The sequence below is a fragment of the Astatotilapia calliptera genome, chromosome 10 (assembly GCF_964374335.1).
Source record: "Astatotilapia calliptera chromosome 10, fAstCal68.1, whole genome shotgun sequence".
Taxonomy (NCBI): Eukaryota; Metazoa; Chordata; class Actinopteri; order Cichliformes; family Cichlidae; genus Astatotilapia; species Astatotilapia calliptera.
The window spans coordinates 19,200,459-19,221,638 of NC_137431.1; the positions used below are offsets into that span (position 1 = coordinate 19,200,459).

General features: G+C 40.1%; 1 protein-coding gene across 3 annotated transcripts in view; it reads left to right on the top strand.

The window, feature by feature from the left end:
• LOC113030088 (replication protein A 70 kDa DNA-binding subunit-like) overlaps nt 1–21,180 on the top strand; it is a 53,863-nt gene that overhangs the window by 7,021 nt on the left and 25,662 nt on the right. For all 3 annotated transcript variants that reach the window (XR_013911717.1, XM_026181181.2, XM_080307143.1), the window contains exons 7-12: nt 1,849–2,056; nt 5,798–5,900; nt 6,026–6,094; nt 14,930–15,122; nt 19,472–19,608; nt 20,196–20,344. Coding sequence is in view for 2 of the 3 variants with exons in the window: in XM_026181181.2 (XP_026036966.2) it covers nt 1,849–2,056; nt 5,798–5,900; nt 6,026–6,094; nt 14,930–15,122; nt 19,472–19,608; nt 20,196–20,344 (859 nt within the window). In the remaining variant the exon portion in view is untranslated. The remainder of the gene's footprint in view (nt 1–1,848; nt 2,057–5,797; nt 5,901–6,025; nt 6,095–14,929; nt 15,123–19,471; nt 19,609–20,195; nt 20,345–21,180) is intronic.

Below are 21,180 nucleotides of genomic sequence, written 5' to 3' on the forward strand. Positions count from 1 at the left end.
ACTGTATATTCCCCTCTTAGTGTATACTCATCACAGTCCGCTCTTTAACAACAGGAGCTGTCGAATATGGTATTGGCATACATATTAGAAGCCTGCATTGATCTAAGCCACAGAAAACGAGCATCCTTGATAAAGCTCTGCCCCCTCTTTGCTGTTTTTCAGTCCATTCCCGATTCCCACCACCTATCATCTCCTCATCTTCTCTTTCGCCACCAGTTCTCTCTTCCTAACTCTCCATCCAGATAGCGTGTGTATGAATATTGATGTTAATTACCCCTCGGCTGAAAATAGCTGTTCAATCTGTGAATTTCCCCAAGGAATTTGATCATGAGGTGCACACACACACAGAAAGGAGGGTATCATCGAGGTGCATATTTGTTGTGCTTTACAACCGGAGCTTAAATCAGAGGGAGTGGTCTCGGTGGACCTGATTCGCTTTATCCCTGAAAATCCCCGCACACCCTCCTTTCCAAAAAATACTGCTGCTCAATATGGCATGTTATTCCTGCCAAAAGAAGCAATTGCATAAAAAATATTGTGTCAGCAGATAAGTGTTTGGGTTGAATCATACTGATGGGGCTGATGCTACTTCATTGTGGGAGGTGAGATAGCACCTTATGAGTCTGTGGGTTGGTCCAAACTGTTGTATCTTGCAAAGAAGAACACAAAACTTGTGGAGTTTTTTTTTTTTTTTTTTAATTTTATACAAAGAAAACTTCGTCTTAACTTAAAAAAATACAGTTGTGTTGATTTATTTCTATGTGAGGTAGTTAAATTAGTCCTGAGTTGAGTATGCACATAACAAAGACAGAAATAAGATCAACGCTGCAAAATTAAATTCCATAAATTCCATATTATGCTATTGAATCACTCTCAGCTTGAGTAATTACACATTAGCGTTCATATTGATATTTTCTGACAATTTTAGCATTTAGTGGTTGAAGTAGACACAGGACGAGAAATATGCAATCATTGATTATTAACCTCCCATATTCTCTCCTACTGATCTAGAATAACTGCTCTGTCTTTGACTCAGTCTAAGTTAAAAAATAATCATGGCGCATGAACATAATTAAGGCAAGTATGTTTGCTTTCTTGGCCATGAGACCGATAGTCTGATAACTAATTCAAATTATTCTTTCTCCTATGACTGAAAGGCACGTACAGATATAGTAATTATGAAATTAATAATTGATTGGCAGCCTTACCCGAAGAAGAAAAACATTTTTATTAATTGGCACAAACCGATGTTAACAGGGAATTAAGTAACTCTGAGCATGCATCTCTGTTGGGAGAATTTAACTTTTTCAGGCGTTTTATTATTTTGGCAGCTGCTCACAGATCAGATGATAATACTACCACTAATGTTTAATCCTAGCTGAAATTTTTGGCAGCGTGTTTCAGATTGTATTGCCTAATAGCAAACTGGCAGGTGCTCTACCACTGTAGTTGGGCTAATAAATACCTCACAGTGGTTGGAGCTTTGATAGAGTTAATGAAAAACTATTAACAAGCTACTTTTGCAACATAAGAGACATAGCTTATGCAGGTATTAAATAGAATGGAAACTAATGTTTGGTAGTCTCACCGGATGTGGGATGTGGGATCGTGCTACATACGTTAATAGTCCAAGTTTTAAACCTATAAATCAACAGTAAAATAACACTGAGAAAATCAGCAAGTCTTCTCGTTTCAGAAGTTTGAACCAGCCAGTGTTTGCCATTTCAGTTTGAAAATGGCTTTTGTGGTGAATCCATTTCCAAGATTGTTGATGATCTCTTTCAGCAACATTAAATTACCATGTTGTTAATGTGCAACACTCTTTTAAGTATCTTCTTTGTGTTTCAGCTCCCAGAGGCAGAGGAGGAAGTTTTACGGGAAAAACACCCATGAAAGCTTCTCCCATGAAGGCCTCAGCTATTAAAGCATCACCCAGTAAGGGCTTAACTATGAAGGTTTCACCCATGAAAGCTTCGCCCATGAAGGCCAACAGCGCTTCTCCAGGTTCTTCAGCAAAAGTGAATCCTATTGCAAGCCTCAACCCCTACCAAAGCAAGTAAGTGCAAGTGATCTCGGTCTAAATTTGCTCACTTTTATATACATCAGGGGTCTAAGACTCGTTTTAGCATGCAGCTCAAATGTATTTTAAGTTGGTCAGACCTAGGAGACAGTGACTATAAAAAAATAAAGACAACCAAATGCTTTCTAATTATTTTAGTGTGAAGATGAACCCTTAGATTGTGAGGCATTCAATTTTAACTGTCCAGTTTTGTATTTATTTCCACATTCAGTCGTATGTCATTACAAAGAAACAGAACTGTTGGAACGTGCTGACATGTCTCTGTAGCTTAACCACCTTACTTTGGTGTATTATGGTGGGCGGTAGATAGTGTTGTTGTATCTCAGAAGAATATAAAACAGATAAATCAAACATCTGGGTAAAAAAAAATGAACAATTTGGACATTTTGCTGTGGGCAGGATTGGACCTTTTAGTGGCCACTTGTACCTTACATTAGACACCCTTCACATGCATGTACTGTGTGTGAGTTAAGTTCTGTAGCAGATCATTGTAAAGTTGTGAAGTTGAATCTGACTTGCCCATATTTCTTCCTAATATCCAAACAAACTTTAAGCTGTATATGTTTATGATTTCACTTTGATTTTGTTGCTTTTCTGCTCATCAGCTAAACTACTTTCTCTCACGCTGTGACTCTGCTTCCCCGCTTGCTACCATTTCTTGGTAGCACTTTGGGGCATGTGTTGACGCATGCATGTATGAGCATTCATTTTTTTTCGCTCACAATGTGTGTGGCTGTGTGAACTTGAGTGTGCATATGTTATACAACCCATTTGCATGGAAATGAAATGAAATGACCGATATTGCCTTGGAAACGGACACTTTTGCAGCAGGTACTGCTGGGTCTTTATGGTCTGCTGCTGAGGTTTTGATTTTGTTATTTGGCCCGGTGGGGATTTGGCTAACCACGTTTTTTCCCTTTTCCTTCCCTCTTACAGTTTCACCTCCAGGGTTCGCTTTTACTGCACCCTCCCCCCCACCCTCATGTTTCTTATCGTTTCATTAGGCATAAGTCTCTGTCTCTGACCTTAAAGTTAGCTACAAAAAGACAAGAGCACAGAATAACAAGCTCTAGTTGTAGTGAAGGCACCCTGTCAACTCTCTCTGTGTTTGGGCACTGATAACGTAGCACTGTTTGAAATTGTAGGCTGTAAAGATAACTGTGCCTCTAGGTGTTGTAATAAACTGATGACTGTTCCTACTTTGAAGTTGGGGAGTACCTAGAGTGAGTAAAACAGATGACTTCAGCAGCTGTAGTCCTTCTATGAACATTTGGGTGAGATTAAAAGTGGAGGTTTGTTGTCGTTGTGTGACACAGTGTTACATGCAGTTGATTATATAGTGATGCTTTCTATGTGTGCAAGGTCTTTTATGGCTGTTCGCATGGCTTTCCCCGTCCCATTCTGGTATTGTTAAGTAAAAGCATCTAGAGCAGACTATAATTGGCTTTTGACTGTCATAAACCTTGGTGTAGCAGTCTTATCCATACTGAGCAGGAAATAGGGTTCACTCGAGGCCAGCAGCTGCTCTTATGATAGGGGATTTAATTGCAGGCAAAGTTATAGTAAGAATATCCTCCACTGCAAAATTATCAATGCAGTCAAAAAGAATCCTGCTTCATAAAGCGCAGAGCATGGCTGGCTGTTGTTAAAAACAGAACAAGAAGCACATCCAGGACTTGGCAGATGTACAACAACCAGTTCACTCTTTGAAAAGAAAGTTGTGATATGCTTTATTTTTCCCTTTCACTGAACTTTAAAAAAGACTGTGAGACACTCATTCAATTTCCTAGGAAATTGTTCTTTTTGTGCAGTTGTGTTACACATTGGTGACTGATGTGTGCCGAGCTGGAATGCTCATTAACAAAAAAGGAGGCTTTTTAAAGTGTCTGCCGTAGGGCTGTTCGATATAACGATATATATCGGATGACGATATAAAAACGTCTGTCGTTTCATTTTACGCTATCATTTGTTTCGTGGTGTCGCAAAATACACTGTTTACGGCAATATTTTTTTCATCGTTTTGATGGTCACTGTAGTGGCTATATTCTTAAAGTTCTCTCTTTCTCTTATATTTAATATAAACACACTACGGACGGAGAAGCGCCTGTTTTTATGGGTTGTCGTTAGCAACAACGATGGTAAAACCATCGCATGTCCACTTGTTTATTTTCCACATAAACCTTTCACAATAAAGCTCAAGATCCTGTTGAGACTTTTCAAAATAAACTGAATCACGTGAAAAAGTATGCAGAGTATTGACGGATGAGAAGCAAAAAAAGAGTCATCAGGTGCTAAAAAAATCAACCTTAGACTCAAACGTTAGAACAGGCTTTCCCCCGCAGCACGCCGTGTAATAAATACTCACAAAGAAAACGGCGGCCGTTACAACCTATGTTTAAAAATGTGTAGTTTCATGCATCGGTTAAAACACTCGACTCCAGGTACACGACGCCCAGCTGGAAACACTTCACCTACCCGAGATTCACAGAATTTACAGAAAATATTAATTCTTTTGTGATTTATATCGTTATCGGGCGATAAAGGTTTTATATCGGGATATGAGATTTTGGTCATATCGCACAGCCCTAGTCTGCAGTATTATTTACTGTTTGACCTTTAGACTTATTCCTTTAGTTAAGTTTCACACAGCTGTGCTGTTAAAGGCAACTTATTTGCAGTAATTTGTTATTTTTAACAAAGTATTTATATTAAATGTCCTGTTTGTATTTGCATAATGAATATCTGATGATGGAACACGGTGGAAGGGATTTGTGCATTTACAAGGTACAGGGCTTTAATGAACCAAGGACTTTTATTTGACAAAAATTCTCCACTTATAACGTCTCATTCATTCATACAAGCACTTTTTATACAAGTGCTTTCTATCTAACATTCACAGTCTAATGAGTGCATTAGGAGCAACTTACAACACTCTTCCCTTAAAAGTAAATACTGTCCAGAAAGTGAGCTACCTTGGTGGAGGTTTGTGTGCTTAAAACAAGAGTGCTTTTTTTTTTAAAGTGAAATCATACCAGCAGACTGAGCAATTTTTCCATTCATACAAAAAAGGAAGTTTCACATCGAGCTTGGTCTAGGTGAACCTACTTCTACCAGCAGACACTGGAGCCAGTGAAGCTGTAGCCATAGCCTAAAGCATCAAAGATTAAAGTTGGTGGAACATCATGCAGGCTAGTTACAGTAGCTTAACTTAAATGGATCAGCTCTGTATGGTATAGATGCTTTTTTGCCTTATGAAAGTAGCACCGGTGATTTAGTGACCAATTATCGGGCCAGATGAGAGCATATTGACCAAACAATTGACAATACTTTGGTAAGTAGTTAGTGTGCCAAGGCCAGTGAGTTCTCAACAAGTCAGTTTTTTATGGTTTGTCATCTAAAATAACTTTGATCTTGTGTTAAGAGGATATATTTTTGACATACGACTGGCATCCTGTCCAGGGTGTACCCTGCCGCTCGCACTACGTGAGCTATGACAGGCTCCAGCCCCCCAATGACTCAGAATTGGATGGATGGTCGAATGGGCTTTAATACAATCACTGCCAAAGACAAAATTATCTAGCAATCAGTCTTTTAATAATAAACAATAGTGTTATTTGTTTTATAGTCACAGAACAAAATTGCTCTAGGAGGTCTTGAATGATTAGTGATTTATCAGTCACTGATTAATACAGATTCATTTTTATTTTTTTTCCATAGGTGGACTATCAGAGCCAGAGTCACCAACAAGTCGAGCATTCGCACGTGGAGTAACTCCAGAGGAGAGGGCAAGCTCTTCTCCTTTGAAATAGTGGATGAGAGTGTAAGTAGAGGAGTAGAGAGGTCTTATTAAATCTGACTGTTGCATCTTAATATGGTCACACATGGCTGATTTTTGCCTTCTATGTGCAATGAAATGGTGTTAAATGGAAACGTGCTTGTCAACAGGGTGAAATCAGGATCACTGCTTTCAACAAGGAAGTGGACAAGTTTTTCTCTCTAGTGGAGCAAGGCAAGGTGAGCAGATCCCAGTCATCTGTATTCACACTTGAAGCGATAAGTGCTTCCTTGGAAATTTCAGGCAAAAAATTATACGTTTTACATGTGTTTACACTGAGTTTTATGACTCAAGAGTGTAAAGAAAGGTTTGCGCTTGCATTCGCGCCAATAAATCTGACTGAATACTCATTTTGACAAAAGAAAGATTTACACACTGCTTGCGGCTTAAGTCTCAGGTATTTATTTTGTATGCACACACAGGTCCTCAAACAACATCGGTGAAATACTGCCTAATAAAATCCTTCTGTAAAATCTTCTCATGTCTGGAGGACTTTTCGATTTTATAGAGGAGACTCCTTAAGTCATTTTTGCTAAAATAGATACCTGTGTGGTTGAGACATATTGAGCACTGTAAATATATGAAAGATACCCATGAAGCTGACATATTTCAAGAAAATCTTATGGGCTGCTAAATATTTGTGTACATTTACCTGCAGATGAATAATCTTTTAATATTTTTACGGGATGAATTGCTAGATGTTTCTTTATCTATTTGCTCCTATGTTGCTTACGATTTGTGTAGTCTTTTGTCTTATTCATCCATGCTTCTGAAAAACTGACTTGGCTACAGTTACTTGAATACATACCCAAAGGTTTACCCTTTATTTAAAGATTCAGTCTAGTGGATAAATCCTGTGGTAATTTAAGTATAAAAGAGGCTTTCGTCACACTGAGTTTCATTGCACTACAAGCAATGTCTCTTTTCGCTTCAAGTTTAGAGGGTGAGCATGATTAAAATGACCAGTAACCCCCCTCAATGTGCAAATGGGCATGTATGATTGAATACTAGAAAGTCGAGCACTGATGCTTATGTGTGTCTCTGCCAAACCAGATGGTCTTAAAGAATCTTGGAAATATCATGTGGTAATAGGATCATCTTTTGACCAGAGGGCCCTGGTTCAAACCCCGTGTCAGAGAGTATCCATATTAGAAAGAAATGCTACGCCTACAAGCTCCAGCTGCACTCACATAACTGACACAGACACTGATCCTTGGGCTTACTGCAGGGCTGCAAATCAAACAAGATATTTGATCAAATTTAAGTATGGTTATAAAAATTCCAAATGATAGTAAGGAATAATTATTTATTAATTATAAGAATTTTATTAAATCATTGCATCTTGCTTTCAAGTGGCTACATTCATAAAAACACGATCAGTGAGACAGATTCATGTAATAGTGCTGCAGATAAGTAAAACAATCTTTCAAAAGTGGATACAAATGCCAAAATTTTCATGTTTGTCTCTATGCAGCCATTAATCTGAGAAATCCCATTAGCCACTTCAATTTTACGAATTTTAAACATTTCCAGTTTGGCCATTATTTCTATTACTATTACTACACAATTTCAGCCAATACATTTCTGAGGTTTTAGTCTTGATTTATAAGCTCTGTACTTCACTATACGTAAAAAACTTCTTCAGGCCTTTTTTTTTTCCTTTTTTTTTTTTTTGCCTGTCCCGTTTGGTTCTTTTGCCATCAGAATTATTGTCTAAAGGCAAAGAAAGATGCCCAACGGATTTACTTTACCAAATTGACCATCCCAGCCTTGCCATAATGGTCTATTTGATTCACCTTTTATTGTTTATTTTATTTATTTTTTTATTTTCACCTGCTAGATACGGGACAGACTTGAATGAGGAAAAGAAAAGGGAGAAAGGAAGAGGGGGAAAAAACAGCGGAGAAGAGGGACGGGGATAAAGGGCAAAAAAAACAAAAACCAACTAAATAAGCAGACAAAAAAAATACATATATCAATCACCTGGATCACCTGTTGAAAAAGAAAAAAGAAAACAAGCAGAAGAAAACGAGATCAATACAATAAACAACATCACGATGATATATGGGAATATAACAGTAAATACTAAATATTAAACATTATTGTGCAGCACGTAATATCGACAGCGCACAGTGTGCTTTGAGGTAGGAGCCAAAAAGGGTGTAGTTTGTGTGTGTGAGCACCCGTGTGTACACCTGTGAGCATGGACGCGCTTGTTTTTAAAAGGTTCCTTCATGTAATGATCTGCTAGAGGGTGTGGGGAGCCACAGCCCCGTCCTCCAGGGCATGAAGCAGGTATGGAGGAGATCAAGACTCCAGACATCCAGAGGCCCCCAGAACACAAGAGACCAAGGAAACTCAGCCGGGGGCTCGGTTTCATATGCAAAAAAAATTATTGCGCTAGCACCTCACCCCACCTCCGAAGTGGCCCGAGCGAGCCCCAGGCTCCAGTCCCCGATAAGCAGCCACCAAGGAGTGAGCCGGTGTGTACCTGGGCGCCCATCCCCGGACACAAAGAACCACCAACGCACCGACGTCTGAGGGCTTCTGCCACTGGCAGGGGAAGTGGTGGTGGGGGGAGATAGGCCTCCATATCTTAGAGGTCCTGAGATGTCCCCAGAAAGGTGGCGTCAGATACCCAACCTGACATATAGACACAGGCATACAGGCACACACAGATACAAACATCCATTCCCACCCTCATGCTCTCATATGCACTTACTCAACACTCAACCAACGTGGAGACAGACATAAAGAGACACTGTACACACGATCACACTCCCCAAGCGTACTCTAAGAACCGGGTCTAGGTACCCTTGCCCCTGCAGGGGGAAACTGCACCCAGACCCAGGTGGTGTTACCCTTTTCCCTGCGGTGGGGAGAAGCAGACCGCCCCAACTCTGCAGCAGCAGGGAGGTCCCACATTCCAGACCCCAGTCGGACGGCCAACTCCTCCTCCTGGCCCCCTGCTCCAGCAGGTCGCAGAGAACGGGGGTGTGAGAAGACTCCAAAACCTGCCTCCGCCCGCTCATATGTAGTGTTGATGCATGTGTGTTCTAAGGTGCAATTAACCCTTTAAAACCGGTCAGAGTGGGCACGCTCCATTTTGCGTAACTATTTTTAAATCCTGGTAGCACTGCAACCACGTGAGCTAGCACAATAATTTTTTTTGCATATGAAACCGGAGGAGTTGTACTTACATCTTATGCCATCAGCTTGTCCTAGGTCACGGTTTCCTTCCACATATAGCTGTGCAAAAACTGCATAAAAAGCGCTTGCAGCAACAAAAACATAATATTCCAGAAACTTGCTTTGCCGTTCCTATCAGCTGTTCATAACACTTCCTACTCCATCAGCTTGAACTATCGCATGTCCGCCATGACCTGCCCAAAACCGGAAGTGACGTCATTTTCGCGGAAATGTAGTTTTTTTTTTACCACCAGGGCCTCATGAGCCTATACTGGTGTTTTTAAAAGTTATGTTTGACTTTATGACTTTCTGTGTCGTTTCTGGGATGCTTAGGACTCATATTGCACTGCTGGAAATAGTTTATTTTGATGCATATGCTGCTTTTTTGCAAATTTGCACTATAATATTTATTTTCGTTTTTCCTGCAGTGTATAGAAATTGGTGTATTTCACAAATAAAACTATGAAGACACTCAAAATAAATTTCCTGTGGTGGGAAACTAGTTTGTGCAACTTTTTTGTATTTACAGTTTTGAGGGATAAGCCTCTTAAATTTCTCTAACTAGAAATATATGTTAAAAAACAAAAACGATTTTAAATTTTTTTTGTAGTTTATTGCACTTTTTTGCAATTTATGTAATTACTATGCACTTAATGCATGCATGTTATTAAAATTTAGGCTGTAATCGTTGTATTGATGTATAGCAACTTGAAATGCTCCCAAAAATGGCTCTATAACATGTAAAAATATAATATAAGCTCTGGTGGACTTGGTTCTATGGTAGGTCTTAAAGGGTTAAAACCCAGGAGGGCATGGAGCTACCTGCCACAGAGCAGCAGGTAAGCGCATAGCCCCTCCTGATAGCCCTCGATGTCTACGTGTATTTAAAATTTAGAGGTGGGCAACGACGCCAGGGGTGAGGTGTACACCCTGATGGTCTTTTGGAGTCCGTGTAGCATGCCCACCCCCAAGATCCTATATGTATGTGTGATGAGAGTGTGAGTAATGTGAATGTCTAAGTTGTGAGATAAAACTGAGGCACAAGAAGCCAGAAGGGGACAGAGGGGGGGTAGCCTCCCCTGCACCCTGGTGATACCCCAAGGCCCTGCATGTGTGGGTGATTGTGGCGGGAAGAGGGAGGCAGCTGGAGATGGGGAGGGAAGGAAGGGAGGGGCAAGTGACCCCTCCCTGGGGCCAGCTCCCCCGCTGACCCCAGTGGGCACCCCCATACTCCGCAACCCTCCAGGGAAAGGGGGCCCAGGCCCATCCGGACCGGTGCCCAGAACAGCAGCGACGCCCGGCCCCACAGAGTCCGGGACAGCCCACCCAACCCCACCACGTGCAGAAAACTGCACCCACCCCGTCATCGACTCATCTTCCAGACTACACAAGACAATAGACGCCCAGGCTGAGATCTTCCTCCACCTCTCCTGTATCTCCCCCTCCTGCAGAGTGAGTTCCTGAAGAGAGGAGAGCTCCTGCAAGGTGTAACAACCTCCCCCACCAGTTGAAGAGCCCCCCAGGTGGCTCTGTTCACTGGCGGCACCCTGCGCCAGGGCCGGGCCCCCATACACCCACCCGCCCACAACCCCAGCAACATACCAACCAGGACCCAAGCCCCCGAGGCCCGGCCAGGGCCCCAACCCAGAGACTGAGCGCCCCCAGAACCTCACGCCCGTCCCGGACCCACCCAGGGGCAGCCAGGCTACCAGGTCAGTAACCCACGTCTGTCAGCACAGACCCTCCCCTAGCCCCGCTGCCCGCAGCCACGAGGAAACCGATACCTTAGAGCCAACAGAGTCCCTAATAGGCCATGACCGCTACCCCGGGTTGAGCCCCCCAAGGAAGATGCTCCTGGGGAACCCCCCCGATGCCCTAAGCCTGTCCCTACCCACACACCAATCACAACAGCGAAGGTGGGACCAAACTATGACCCCCCACCCCCACTAGGTGATGGAGCTAATCAAAGGAGCCCAGAGCAATTGATCTGATGTGGTGGCAGAGGCTATATCGAGACTAATGTAATCTAATAGATAATTCCTATATTGGTTAGAATTAAGATTATTTTTATTTTTCCAGTTCATGAGGACTGTTTTCTTTGCTATGCATAGGGCAGTGAAAACCATATGGGCGATATTCTTATCTGTAGTGACATTATCTAAGCTGCCCAACAAACACACTAAAGGGGAAGTTGGAATGTTCTTCAGGCCTTTTTTTGTCAAATGTTAAACAAAATAATTGCAATGAGACATTGACAGTGAAGCTCCAGTGGGCCAATAAAAATTGCACTGTGCTGTGCAAGCAAAGGGATTACCCTTTTACCTCTTTGATAGCATGCTTACGACTAGGTTCAGACATTTAACAGTCATCCGATGCCAATTTATTCTTGATTTATTCTTAATTTTTGATTGAATGAATTCCATGTGTTCAATGCATGAAGGCTTCTTTACCCTTTGCTCAGCTCTCATGCTCACACACCCTGTCGTCAATTTTCTTAATCATTTATTTTGTAACATGCTAACACAGAGATAACCTTTTACCATCACACCAAAAGCTACTTTCAGTGAACTACAGCTCTTTGGATAGATTCAAACCTAAAACCTTAATGTGAGGCAACTAATGTAACACTGTGATGCCTAGCTGTTTGTTTCTTTGGTTAACTAATGTAAGTAGTTAAAATACACTGTCAAGATTTAATGTTAGTTCATCTTCTAATGTCTCCTAGTTTAGTTCATGGGGAATGACTGTAGATTACACTTACCTAGCACCCAAGCACTTTTAAATATGCACCTACAGACACATTTTTAACACTCACATGCAATCCAGAATGGATGGGTAAGGATATACCAATCCATTCTCTATCTTATTCAATCCCGAGGCACTATAAACAACATGATTTTTGGTGGTAGTAGGTAGGGCTGTGCGATATGAGCAAAATCTCATATCCCGATATAAAACCTCTATCGTCCTGATAACGATATAAATCACAAAAATGTAACATTTTCTGTAAATTCTGTGAATCTCGGGCAGCTCGACTTGTGGGAAGTTTTTCCAGCTGCGGGTCATGTAGCTGGAGTCGAGTGTTTTAACTGATGCATGAAACTATACATTTTTAGACATAAGTTGTAACGGCCGCCGTTTTCTTTGTGAGTATTTATTACACGGCGTGCTGCAGGGAAAAGCCTGTTCTAACGTTTGAGTCTAAGGTTGATTTTTTAGCACATGGCGGATCTTTTTTACTTCTCATCCGTAAATAATTTGCTCTTTCACGTGATTCAGTTTATTTTGAAAAGTCTCAACAGGATCTTGAGCTTTATTGTGAAAGGTTTATGTGGAACATAAACAAGTGGACACGCATGCTGTTACCGTCGTTTTTGCTAACCACAACCCATAAAAACAGGCGCTTCTCCGTCCGTAGTGTGTTTATATTAAATATAAGAGAAAGAGAGAACTTTAAGAAATGAATATAGCCACTACAGTGACCATCAAAACGATGAAAAGTATATTGCCGTAAACAGTTTATTTTGCGACATCACGAAACAAATGATAACGTAAAATGAAACGATAGACGTTTTTTATATCGTCATCCGATATATATCGTTATATCGAACAGCCCTAGTAGTAGGTGAGAATTGAGTAACCAGTGAGGAGTGTAAAGGTCCATGCAGGAGATGTTTATTACTACACCCATATTTGCAAATTAAAAAAAAACAAAACAAAACAAAAAAACAATTCTGAGTAATTTCAGCCTTCTATAGTTGACTTTTATGTGTTCAGTCATGTATGATTTGACATCAAGATCATTCTGTCATGGCCGTGTGCAGGCAGACGGAGAGAAAGGACCCAAAATGCAGGACTCGAAGGCAGACATAAACTCAAAAAAAATCAGCTTTATTGCTGATAGCAACAGAACAGGAACCTCACTAAACTGGGAATACAAAAACCGAACTAGGCAGGCAGGCGAGCAGACAGAACACACAGTTAACATGAGAGTAGAAGCCGTTAACGACGTGACACTGACACAAAGACACACTGGGCTTAAATACACTGAGGGAGTCATCAAGGAATTAGAGACAGAAGGGGAACACAGCCGGGAGGAATAAGGCCTAACGAGACAGGGAGAGCAAATCTGGAACACTGACATCAGACAGGAACAAGAACCTTCAAAGTAAAACAGGAAGCAAAACACACTTTACTAAGACACGGACTAGACAGAGAGAGACAGACTTGACACTGACCAAAACCTACTAAATAATAATCATAATCAAAACAGTATCACTGATTAATCAAATCATAAATCATAATTTAGAAAAACACCAAAACATGAGAAACAGAAAGCTGGGTCAACATGACCCCGAACCGTGACACATTCTTGGATTTCTAGTTTACTTTGGAAAACTATTATGTTTTCTTGCCTTTTTTGACAGCTAACATGAAATTGTCTACCATCTTGAGTTTTCAAATAACCAATGGGCTTCATCAAAAAAGCACTTATAGGAATCTGTGTACCAGTTTTTGGATATTTTGATGTTTATCTCCACCTGTGAATAATTTCCTTGTCCTGTTAAACGTGTCAGCTGCATTGTAATGATAAATCTTTCTATAATGAGCGTAGCATATTATAAATCCTAATTCTTTTGATTTCCATGTATATATTATATTCATTGTATCACCACCCTGCAAATGTGATGTTACCTCCTCCGTTTGCGTGTGTTTGATTTATGACGTTCAGTGTACGTTACAGAACATAGGAGTCACCAAGAATTTTATCTGCAACAAAATTTTGTTTAACCCACTACTTAATACAGAAGGAAACATTTTTGCGCTTTCAGCCCTGTAAATGTTTTGTGGGTAAAAAAAATAATTGAAGACATTCATTTTGTCTCAAGAATACAAATCATTTTGGCAAGTAATATAAATATAATTTAGTTTTCTGTGTTTTAGAAGAAACCTCAAAGAACTGAGTACATTTTTAATCAAGTAAAAATAAATCTACTGCACATAGATTCCTTCTTTCTATAATCACTGACAATAATTTTTTTCTAGAAAGATTAAGTAAACACCAGTCGAAATCATCTCAGCCACCTGTTCCTGTCTTATCTACCTGTCCGATTACCTGACAGGTAGAACAGATGGTAAAGCGCTTGCGTATTTTAGTCCCGCCCACAGAGCTTAATAACTCAATTAACCCTCGCTATCATTTTGGTATTCACATTGGCTCAGGTATCAGCCACTGGCAGTGACTCCCAACACAGGCTCATATCCAATTTGTGTCCTCTGCCCTCCAAAGATAAAGGAACGAATCCATCGTCTCTTCGTGATCTGGGTATTGACAGAGCAGTGAGTGGGTGTGACTGGCTCTGAGCAGCCAGAATGCTTATCACATTGGTTTCATGCTCCCATCTCTGTGTGGGGTAAATCAGAGGGGGAAGAATGAAGGAAAAAGAAGAGAGTCACAGAGACAAACTGGGAGGCGGAAAGAGAGGGGGGATATCGGAGACTTGGGAGAGTAAATGAAGAAGTGAGCCTCGCAGATTGAGTTTAAATTATGCTGTTTAGCAGCCTCGCTCTCAGCTGCTTCTCATTTTCTGGTGAATTAGAGGACTGATGGGGCTGATATGGCACCACATTTTAGTTGGACCTGAAGGTTTTCAACTCTTATTAGGTTTTGGTTGAACACAAGCAGCCTTTTAATAATTATTTCCTTTTACACGATCAATAAATTGGTGACCCACTCAATCAATCGCATTAAATATACAGGAAACTGCAGATTTTCAAGTCAAATTTTTATGATGTCAACAACTTTGATCTAATGTTCTCGGTAGGTGTACTACATCTCCAAGGCTACACTCAAGCCGGCCAACAAACAGTACACCACGCTGAAGAACGACTACGAGATGACCCTCCACGCTTACTCATCCATCGTGCCATGTGATGACAATCAGAGCATCCCCACAGTGCACTGTGACTTTGTGCCCATCGCAGAGCTGGAAAATCGAGACAAAGATGCTATCATTGGTAGGAGACAACATTCATCACACTTTATTTATACATTTCTCCAATTTAACAGATAAAAGGAAAACTTAACAGTGAGTGAGCAGGTAGAGCTTCAGTGTCAAGGATGGTTAGAAAAAAGGCAAAAGCAGGAGACGTGACTACTTGCTTCTTTTTCTTTTTTTTAAGCCTCACAAAACCAAACTGCATCTGACAAGCTCGGTTTTTGCAATCACAGCTCAGAAACATTACTAATGAACTCATCCAGATGGGAATTTGTCACACCAATTGGCAGACTGCAGTGAGCGCTCTGATGATGACCTGACTCACAGCCCCTTCAAACTTTGTGGAACAACTGCTTAAACAGAGCGTTAAAGATAGAAACTTTAGTGTGATTCAGCAACTGTGTTGTGCGTGTGTATGTTTTACAAATCAGAAGCCAAAACAAAAAACATACCAGTGACTGTTGTGTGAGTCAATCCAGGCAAAGAATACAACACATTTCTCAACCATGAAAGAATATTTTTATATATTTTTACCTAAAACAAAATTTTAGGTAATTTTTTTTCTCTGTGATGTTATCTTGTACACCACATTCGATTGACTCCATTAACAGGAAAACCTTATGAATATTACTCATTTAATTAGGATTCATTTTTTGTCTTTAAAATCAAAAATCATTTAGATAAAGGCTTTATGACTCTGGTTCAGTTAGTGTTTTTTTGCCCATGGAGTATCATACTATCTGATTGCAATTTAAACTGGTCTGGCCCAGCCATTTTGTTTATACTTTTAATTTGAAAGAGAAATTGCTGTATGTCACAAGTGAATTTAAATTGCTTGTGAAATTAGAATGGTTTATGGTTTTTAGAAATGGGCTGTTGTTGACATGACAAGACATGATTTTCTGCTTCTACTGTTTAGGCAATTAGGCCATAGGTGTAGATGCTACAAAAAACGAATCTATTTGACAGGCACGGTCGTGTCAGTTGTAAGCCAGATTTTCTGGGAAAATTTGTTACGGCAGGATCAAAATCAAGGTTAATTCAGGCATACTGTAAGAGAAGTCATAGGAAGACGATTACGTTTATTCTGCTGTTTTTATTAAGTTTTGTTGTGGCTCCTGGACACAGTGTGCGTGACATTTAAGTTTTATCTTCATGGCAGATAAATTGGGATGATCCAAATGAAGATTAGGTTTGAGAGACAGTAATTTGGTAGTGTTGTCCGTTTTATTAGTGTCACGATGTACAGGTATGAGTGACATTTTTATAGTTAGGGTAATAGAGATTAAAAAAAAAAAACTTTTTCTAGGCGGTATGCACGCTACATCCTGCAGTTTTAGAGATCTGCATCTCCACCCATAAAGGGAGGAAAAAAAAAAAAAAAATATATATATATATATATATATATATATATACACAAATATACTGTTTTCCAGGCTTTATTTTCTCTGAATGCCCTCTAGACTAATAACTATAAAAAAAACAATGCATAACATTTGTTTAATCTGCGACTTGTACAACGAGACTGAGCTCTGAATGTGAAAGCGTCACAGAAGTTGATGTTTATAGTCTGCACAAGTACAAACAAGGGCCTTCAGTTAACAATAAAACAAAATAGCAGTCAGACTGGAAGGAGTCCAGAAATGTGCAAGGACACTACCTTGAAGGGGAGATTTGTCAAATTTAAATCAGTTTTCTCTTTTGATTTTTATTGGCCTGACTTCACTTTAGTTTGTGATTTTTGATGTAATTCTCACAGGAATATGTTGTTTTTGTTGCTTAGTTGTTCTTTATTTATTCCAATACATTTTTTGTGCAAGCTAAAAACAAACAGCTTTTTAAAACAAGATTAAAGAGGAATTTTACACTAAATCCTATTTGGATGAAACCTATTCTGCTGGCGTCTGTAGGTTGAAAAGTTCAGGTCTGTTGCGTTTGTCTTATGCTAGAGCTGTGCGTTGTGTGAGATTTGATTTTTGCATTGCACAGTAATCCAGTGTTGTAGCGTCATGGGCTAACAGAGCAAGTAAGACAACTGATAGCACAGAAGCAGGCATGTTGAATCTTTTAAGTGCTGGACACACTATAAAAGAAATTAATGGTCAGAAAGAAATATAAGCAACTGGCTGTACCCTACCAATTGAAAGCTCCATGTAGGTTTACATCCTGAACAGTTATATTACATGGTTACATTATTGCAAACTACCAGCACAGCACCACACTAAAGAGTTTAGAGATGCACTGAGCAGTTTAGCTGTAGGAGTGTGTTTGCGTTGGTCACAGAGGGGCAGTGTTACATGTCCCGTGTGTCATCTGTTGACTCTCTATTCGCTCTCTCCCTCGACTGCCTCTCACTCTACTCCTTTGTTAAATAGGGGATTATAACATGGTAATGAGAACTGTCAGCCTGTTCCTGTGGTGATAATGGAGTTCAGAGGTAGATGACGTCTCAATCATAATGGAATTAAGGAGGGCTGAGAGAGCACTGACAGAAATACCGGGAGGATGGGTAGGAAGGGGAGAGTTTAGAAAAAGGCTAGCAGAGAAGGCAGAAAGGCCAGATGAGTGATCTGAAAAAAGGTGTTGTTATTCAGTGTAGTTATTTTGTTAAATACATGAACACAAATGTGTAAATCCTCAGGACACCATGAAACGTGCTACAGACCCCCCCCCCCCCCCCCCCCCCCGTAGATTTTTTTGTGTTTTATTTCACGTACACAAGGAGATAAATAATGTTATAAACATCATTTATCTCAAGTGAAATGGCAACGGTCACCCGCAATGAGGCTTTTCAGAGATGGCAATATTCAAAATAGTAATAGTAAAATAGTAAAAACAGTATTTGTAACAGTATTTTGTACCAAAACTCATTTCTTCTCTTTCAGTAATGGTTAATCCACCTTTATGCACAAGCGTTTTAATTCAAATGTTGTTTTTAACACTAAAATATAATTATTGTTGTTATCTGTGCATTTTCACATTTGCTTTTTTATAAAAAACAAAAAAACCCATTGTAAACATGATTATTTTTTGATTAAAAAATAGTTTAAATGGATGGATGTCATACTTGATTAATTTCTGACTTGTCTAGATTTTGGTATAAAACATTTATTGAGTTTGTTATTTGCTTAATGAATAAATATTTGTGTTTTCTTATGACAGGTAGTCAACGCCTGTCTGATACCTATAATCACCCATCAGAGATATGATGTAAATGTCTGATCTTGTTAATATGACAGCTTGTTGTTTTTACAGAATTTAATGCATGGAAAAGATATTTGGGGTAATTTATCAGTGGTGTCACTACATAGCAGCATTTTTATAATACTACAGTACTGTTTGCAGCACATGTAGCAGACTACACACCTCAGCAGATGCTGGTACCAAGCAGTTTCTTCACAGTGTGACGATAATTACTTTATGAAATACACTGCTGGAGACAATGACCGCAAAACACAAAATAGTACCTGATTTACATGTTGATGAGAGCTGGGTTTTGACCCAGAAGCCAAACGGCTTTATTAGCCACAACCAGAAAATGGTACACTTCAGGTACAGGTACTTCAGATTTAACTTCAGGTGTATTAGCAGGAGTATGTTTGTGCACTACCAGTTTGTCCTCCATGGTTAGACTATCAGTGCACAATTCTGTCATTTTCTGATGTATCTGAGGGAACAAATGATCTGAATGCCACAGTGAATGCCATCATGTGGCTGTTTACAGCACTTTGAAACAGACAGCTTACAGGGAGTGATCCAGTTATAGCAGGAGGAAATTGTGATGAGCTTCTTAAGAAGACTACCTAGATGGAGAAATCTGCCATATTCAGTCATGTTTTCTTTATGCTTTTTATGGGTGGAGTCATGCCATTTTGATTCCATCTTGTAAAGGAACAAAGCAATTGTTGACTCAAGTCGAACTGAAATCTGTATTTGAATATTTTGTTTTTATCATTTTTTCTTTTTTATCTTAGAGCTTCTCATTGCTCCTCAGTGCAGTAATCCTGAATGAAGTGTTTAGGCCTTGACATGACAAGAAACTTGAAAGAGGGATGAGTGTGTTTGTTGTCATTTGGAAAGTGGTGCTGGGTGTTAGCCAGCCTGGTATGACATTTATGTCACTCTGCTGTAACTTGGCAATATCAGAGGGGTGTCAGCTCTGTGCTCTGTTGGGCCTTTACTGCTTATGATGTGATAACACTTCACATTATGTAGAGTATATCCAGGGGGCATTTTTAAATTCTACACTGTGTAGAGACATCTCAGGAGGTGCTCTTCACATAACGCTTTTTTTCATGCCCAACTGTAAGGATATTGTCTTCCTGTTATCAAGAGATGGAGTTGTAAAATGATTTTCTCTACCTCTAGATGTGATTGGAATATGTAAGAGTGCTGAGGATGTATCCCGTATCACCACTAAGAACAGCAGAGAAGTCTCCAAGAGGGCTCTCAGCATAATCGACGAAACAGGCAAAGTCGTGACAGTCACACTGTGGGGCGAAGAGGTAATAACTGTAATCTCTCTCTCACTCTCTGTCTTTTTGTATCCATGGATTGATTTCCAATTTGACATTAAAAAGTGTTGAGCACTCTTTAATTGAACGTGTTTATGTAGTTGCCCATGTATGTGTGTGTGCATACAGCCATGCATGTGTAGTCACACATCTCTCTTTGGGTGCTCTCGAGTACAAAAACACTCTGATTAGGTTTTCTGGGCTGTAAAATTTGGATCGGTCAAATCATTCCTGTGACCTTCAGTGATTTTTTGGACGAGAGTCTCCTATTTGAGACAGAAGGCTAAATAACTCTCGAATGTGCATGAAATAGCACTATTCTTCTCTAAGCTCATTCGATCTGCAAGAGCTAATCCCCTCCTTTTTGCAGAAATCCAAAAATGACTTTCAAATTAACTTGTAGGTTGTCCAATTATGAAAGCACACCATACCAAATATTACTTTCTGGTGTCTTCAAGCTGCAGACACAGACTAAACAAGTAAGAGACAATAACACAACTGCTTTTGCAGCCTCGCATTCTGTCTCCTGAATTACTTTCTTAGACACTTTTCTTCTTCTTTTTTTTTTCTTTCTCCAGGCAGAAAATTTTGATGGCTCTACACAGCCAGTGGTTGCCATCAAAGGAGCTCGATTGTCTGATTTTGGGGGAAGATCTCTCTCTGCATTGTTCAGTTCAACAGTCATGGTCAACCCAGATATACCACAGGCCTTTAGACTGAGAGCCTGGTGAGTCACTCTGATGTGCAGCAATACACCAACAATTATACACTTGCACCGATAATCACATCAAGAAGTTCTTTGTAAAAAAAAAATACCCTACTGCATTGCTCATACAAATGAAATGAAGTATGGTAAATTCCACCAGGCGTCTCACACATGAATATAAATGCAAAGCCCCAGTGATTACTTGGCTGGAGACTGGTGGCATGTGCCCCCTCAGTCCCAGCAGGACTCGAGACAGGATGTAGACAGAAGGGCGGAAGGAGGGAGCACCACAGAAACAAAGCACAAGTATTTGTGTTTTCCAGCTCCTAACTGCTTTTGTACTTCCTCACAAAGATGGGAACGTGGTGAGCAGCATCAAACTGGATTCTTATTAGCAGCTCCTGTGGAGGGATTTTGAATTATGACTCATTCACTCATTAAGGCTGTTCCCAAGTCTGGACACTGTTGAAACAAAAATGCTTTTTCCCTTTTTCTCCCTCTGTGTGTGTGTGTGTTTGTGTGTACATAACAATCCTTCTGTGTGCATATGATTTCCTGTGTGCTACTCTTGAAATCTATTCGTAGGCACTAAATTGCGTCAAACAGCACTCATACCTTCAAAGTGTAAATACAGTAATTTCAGGCGTGTTCCCGAAGGCATGGTTCTGTTCACACTTTTAAATTGTTAATGACTGCATTATGAATTCTGCTAATTGTTCCATGATTGATCATTTTGGCCACTTTTACGGGTACGTTATATTAGTTATGCCAGTTACTTATGTGTGCAGGAGAAAGTGAAGGGGTAGGCTGCATTGATCTAGCTTTAATCTTGGTCTTATTGGTCTCTGGTGTTGATA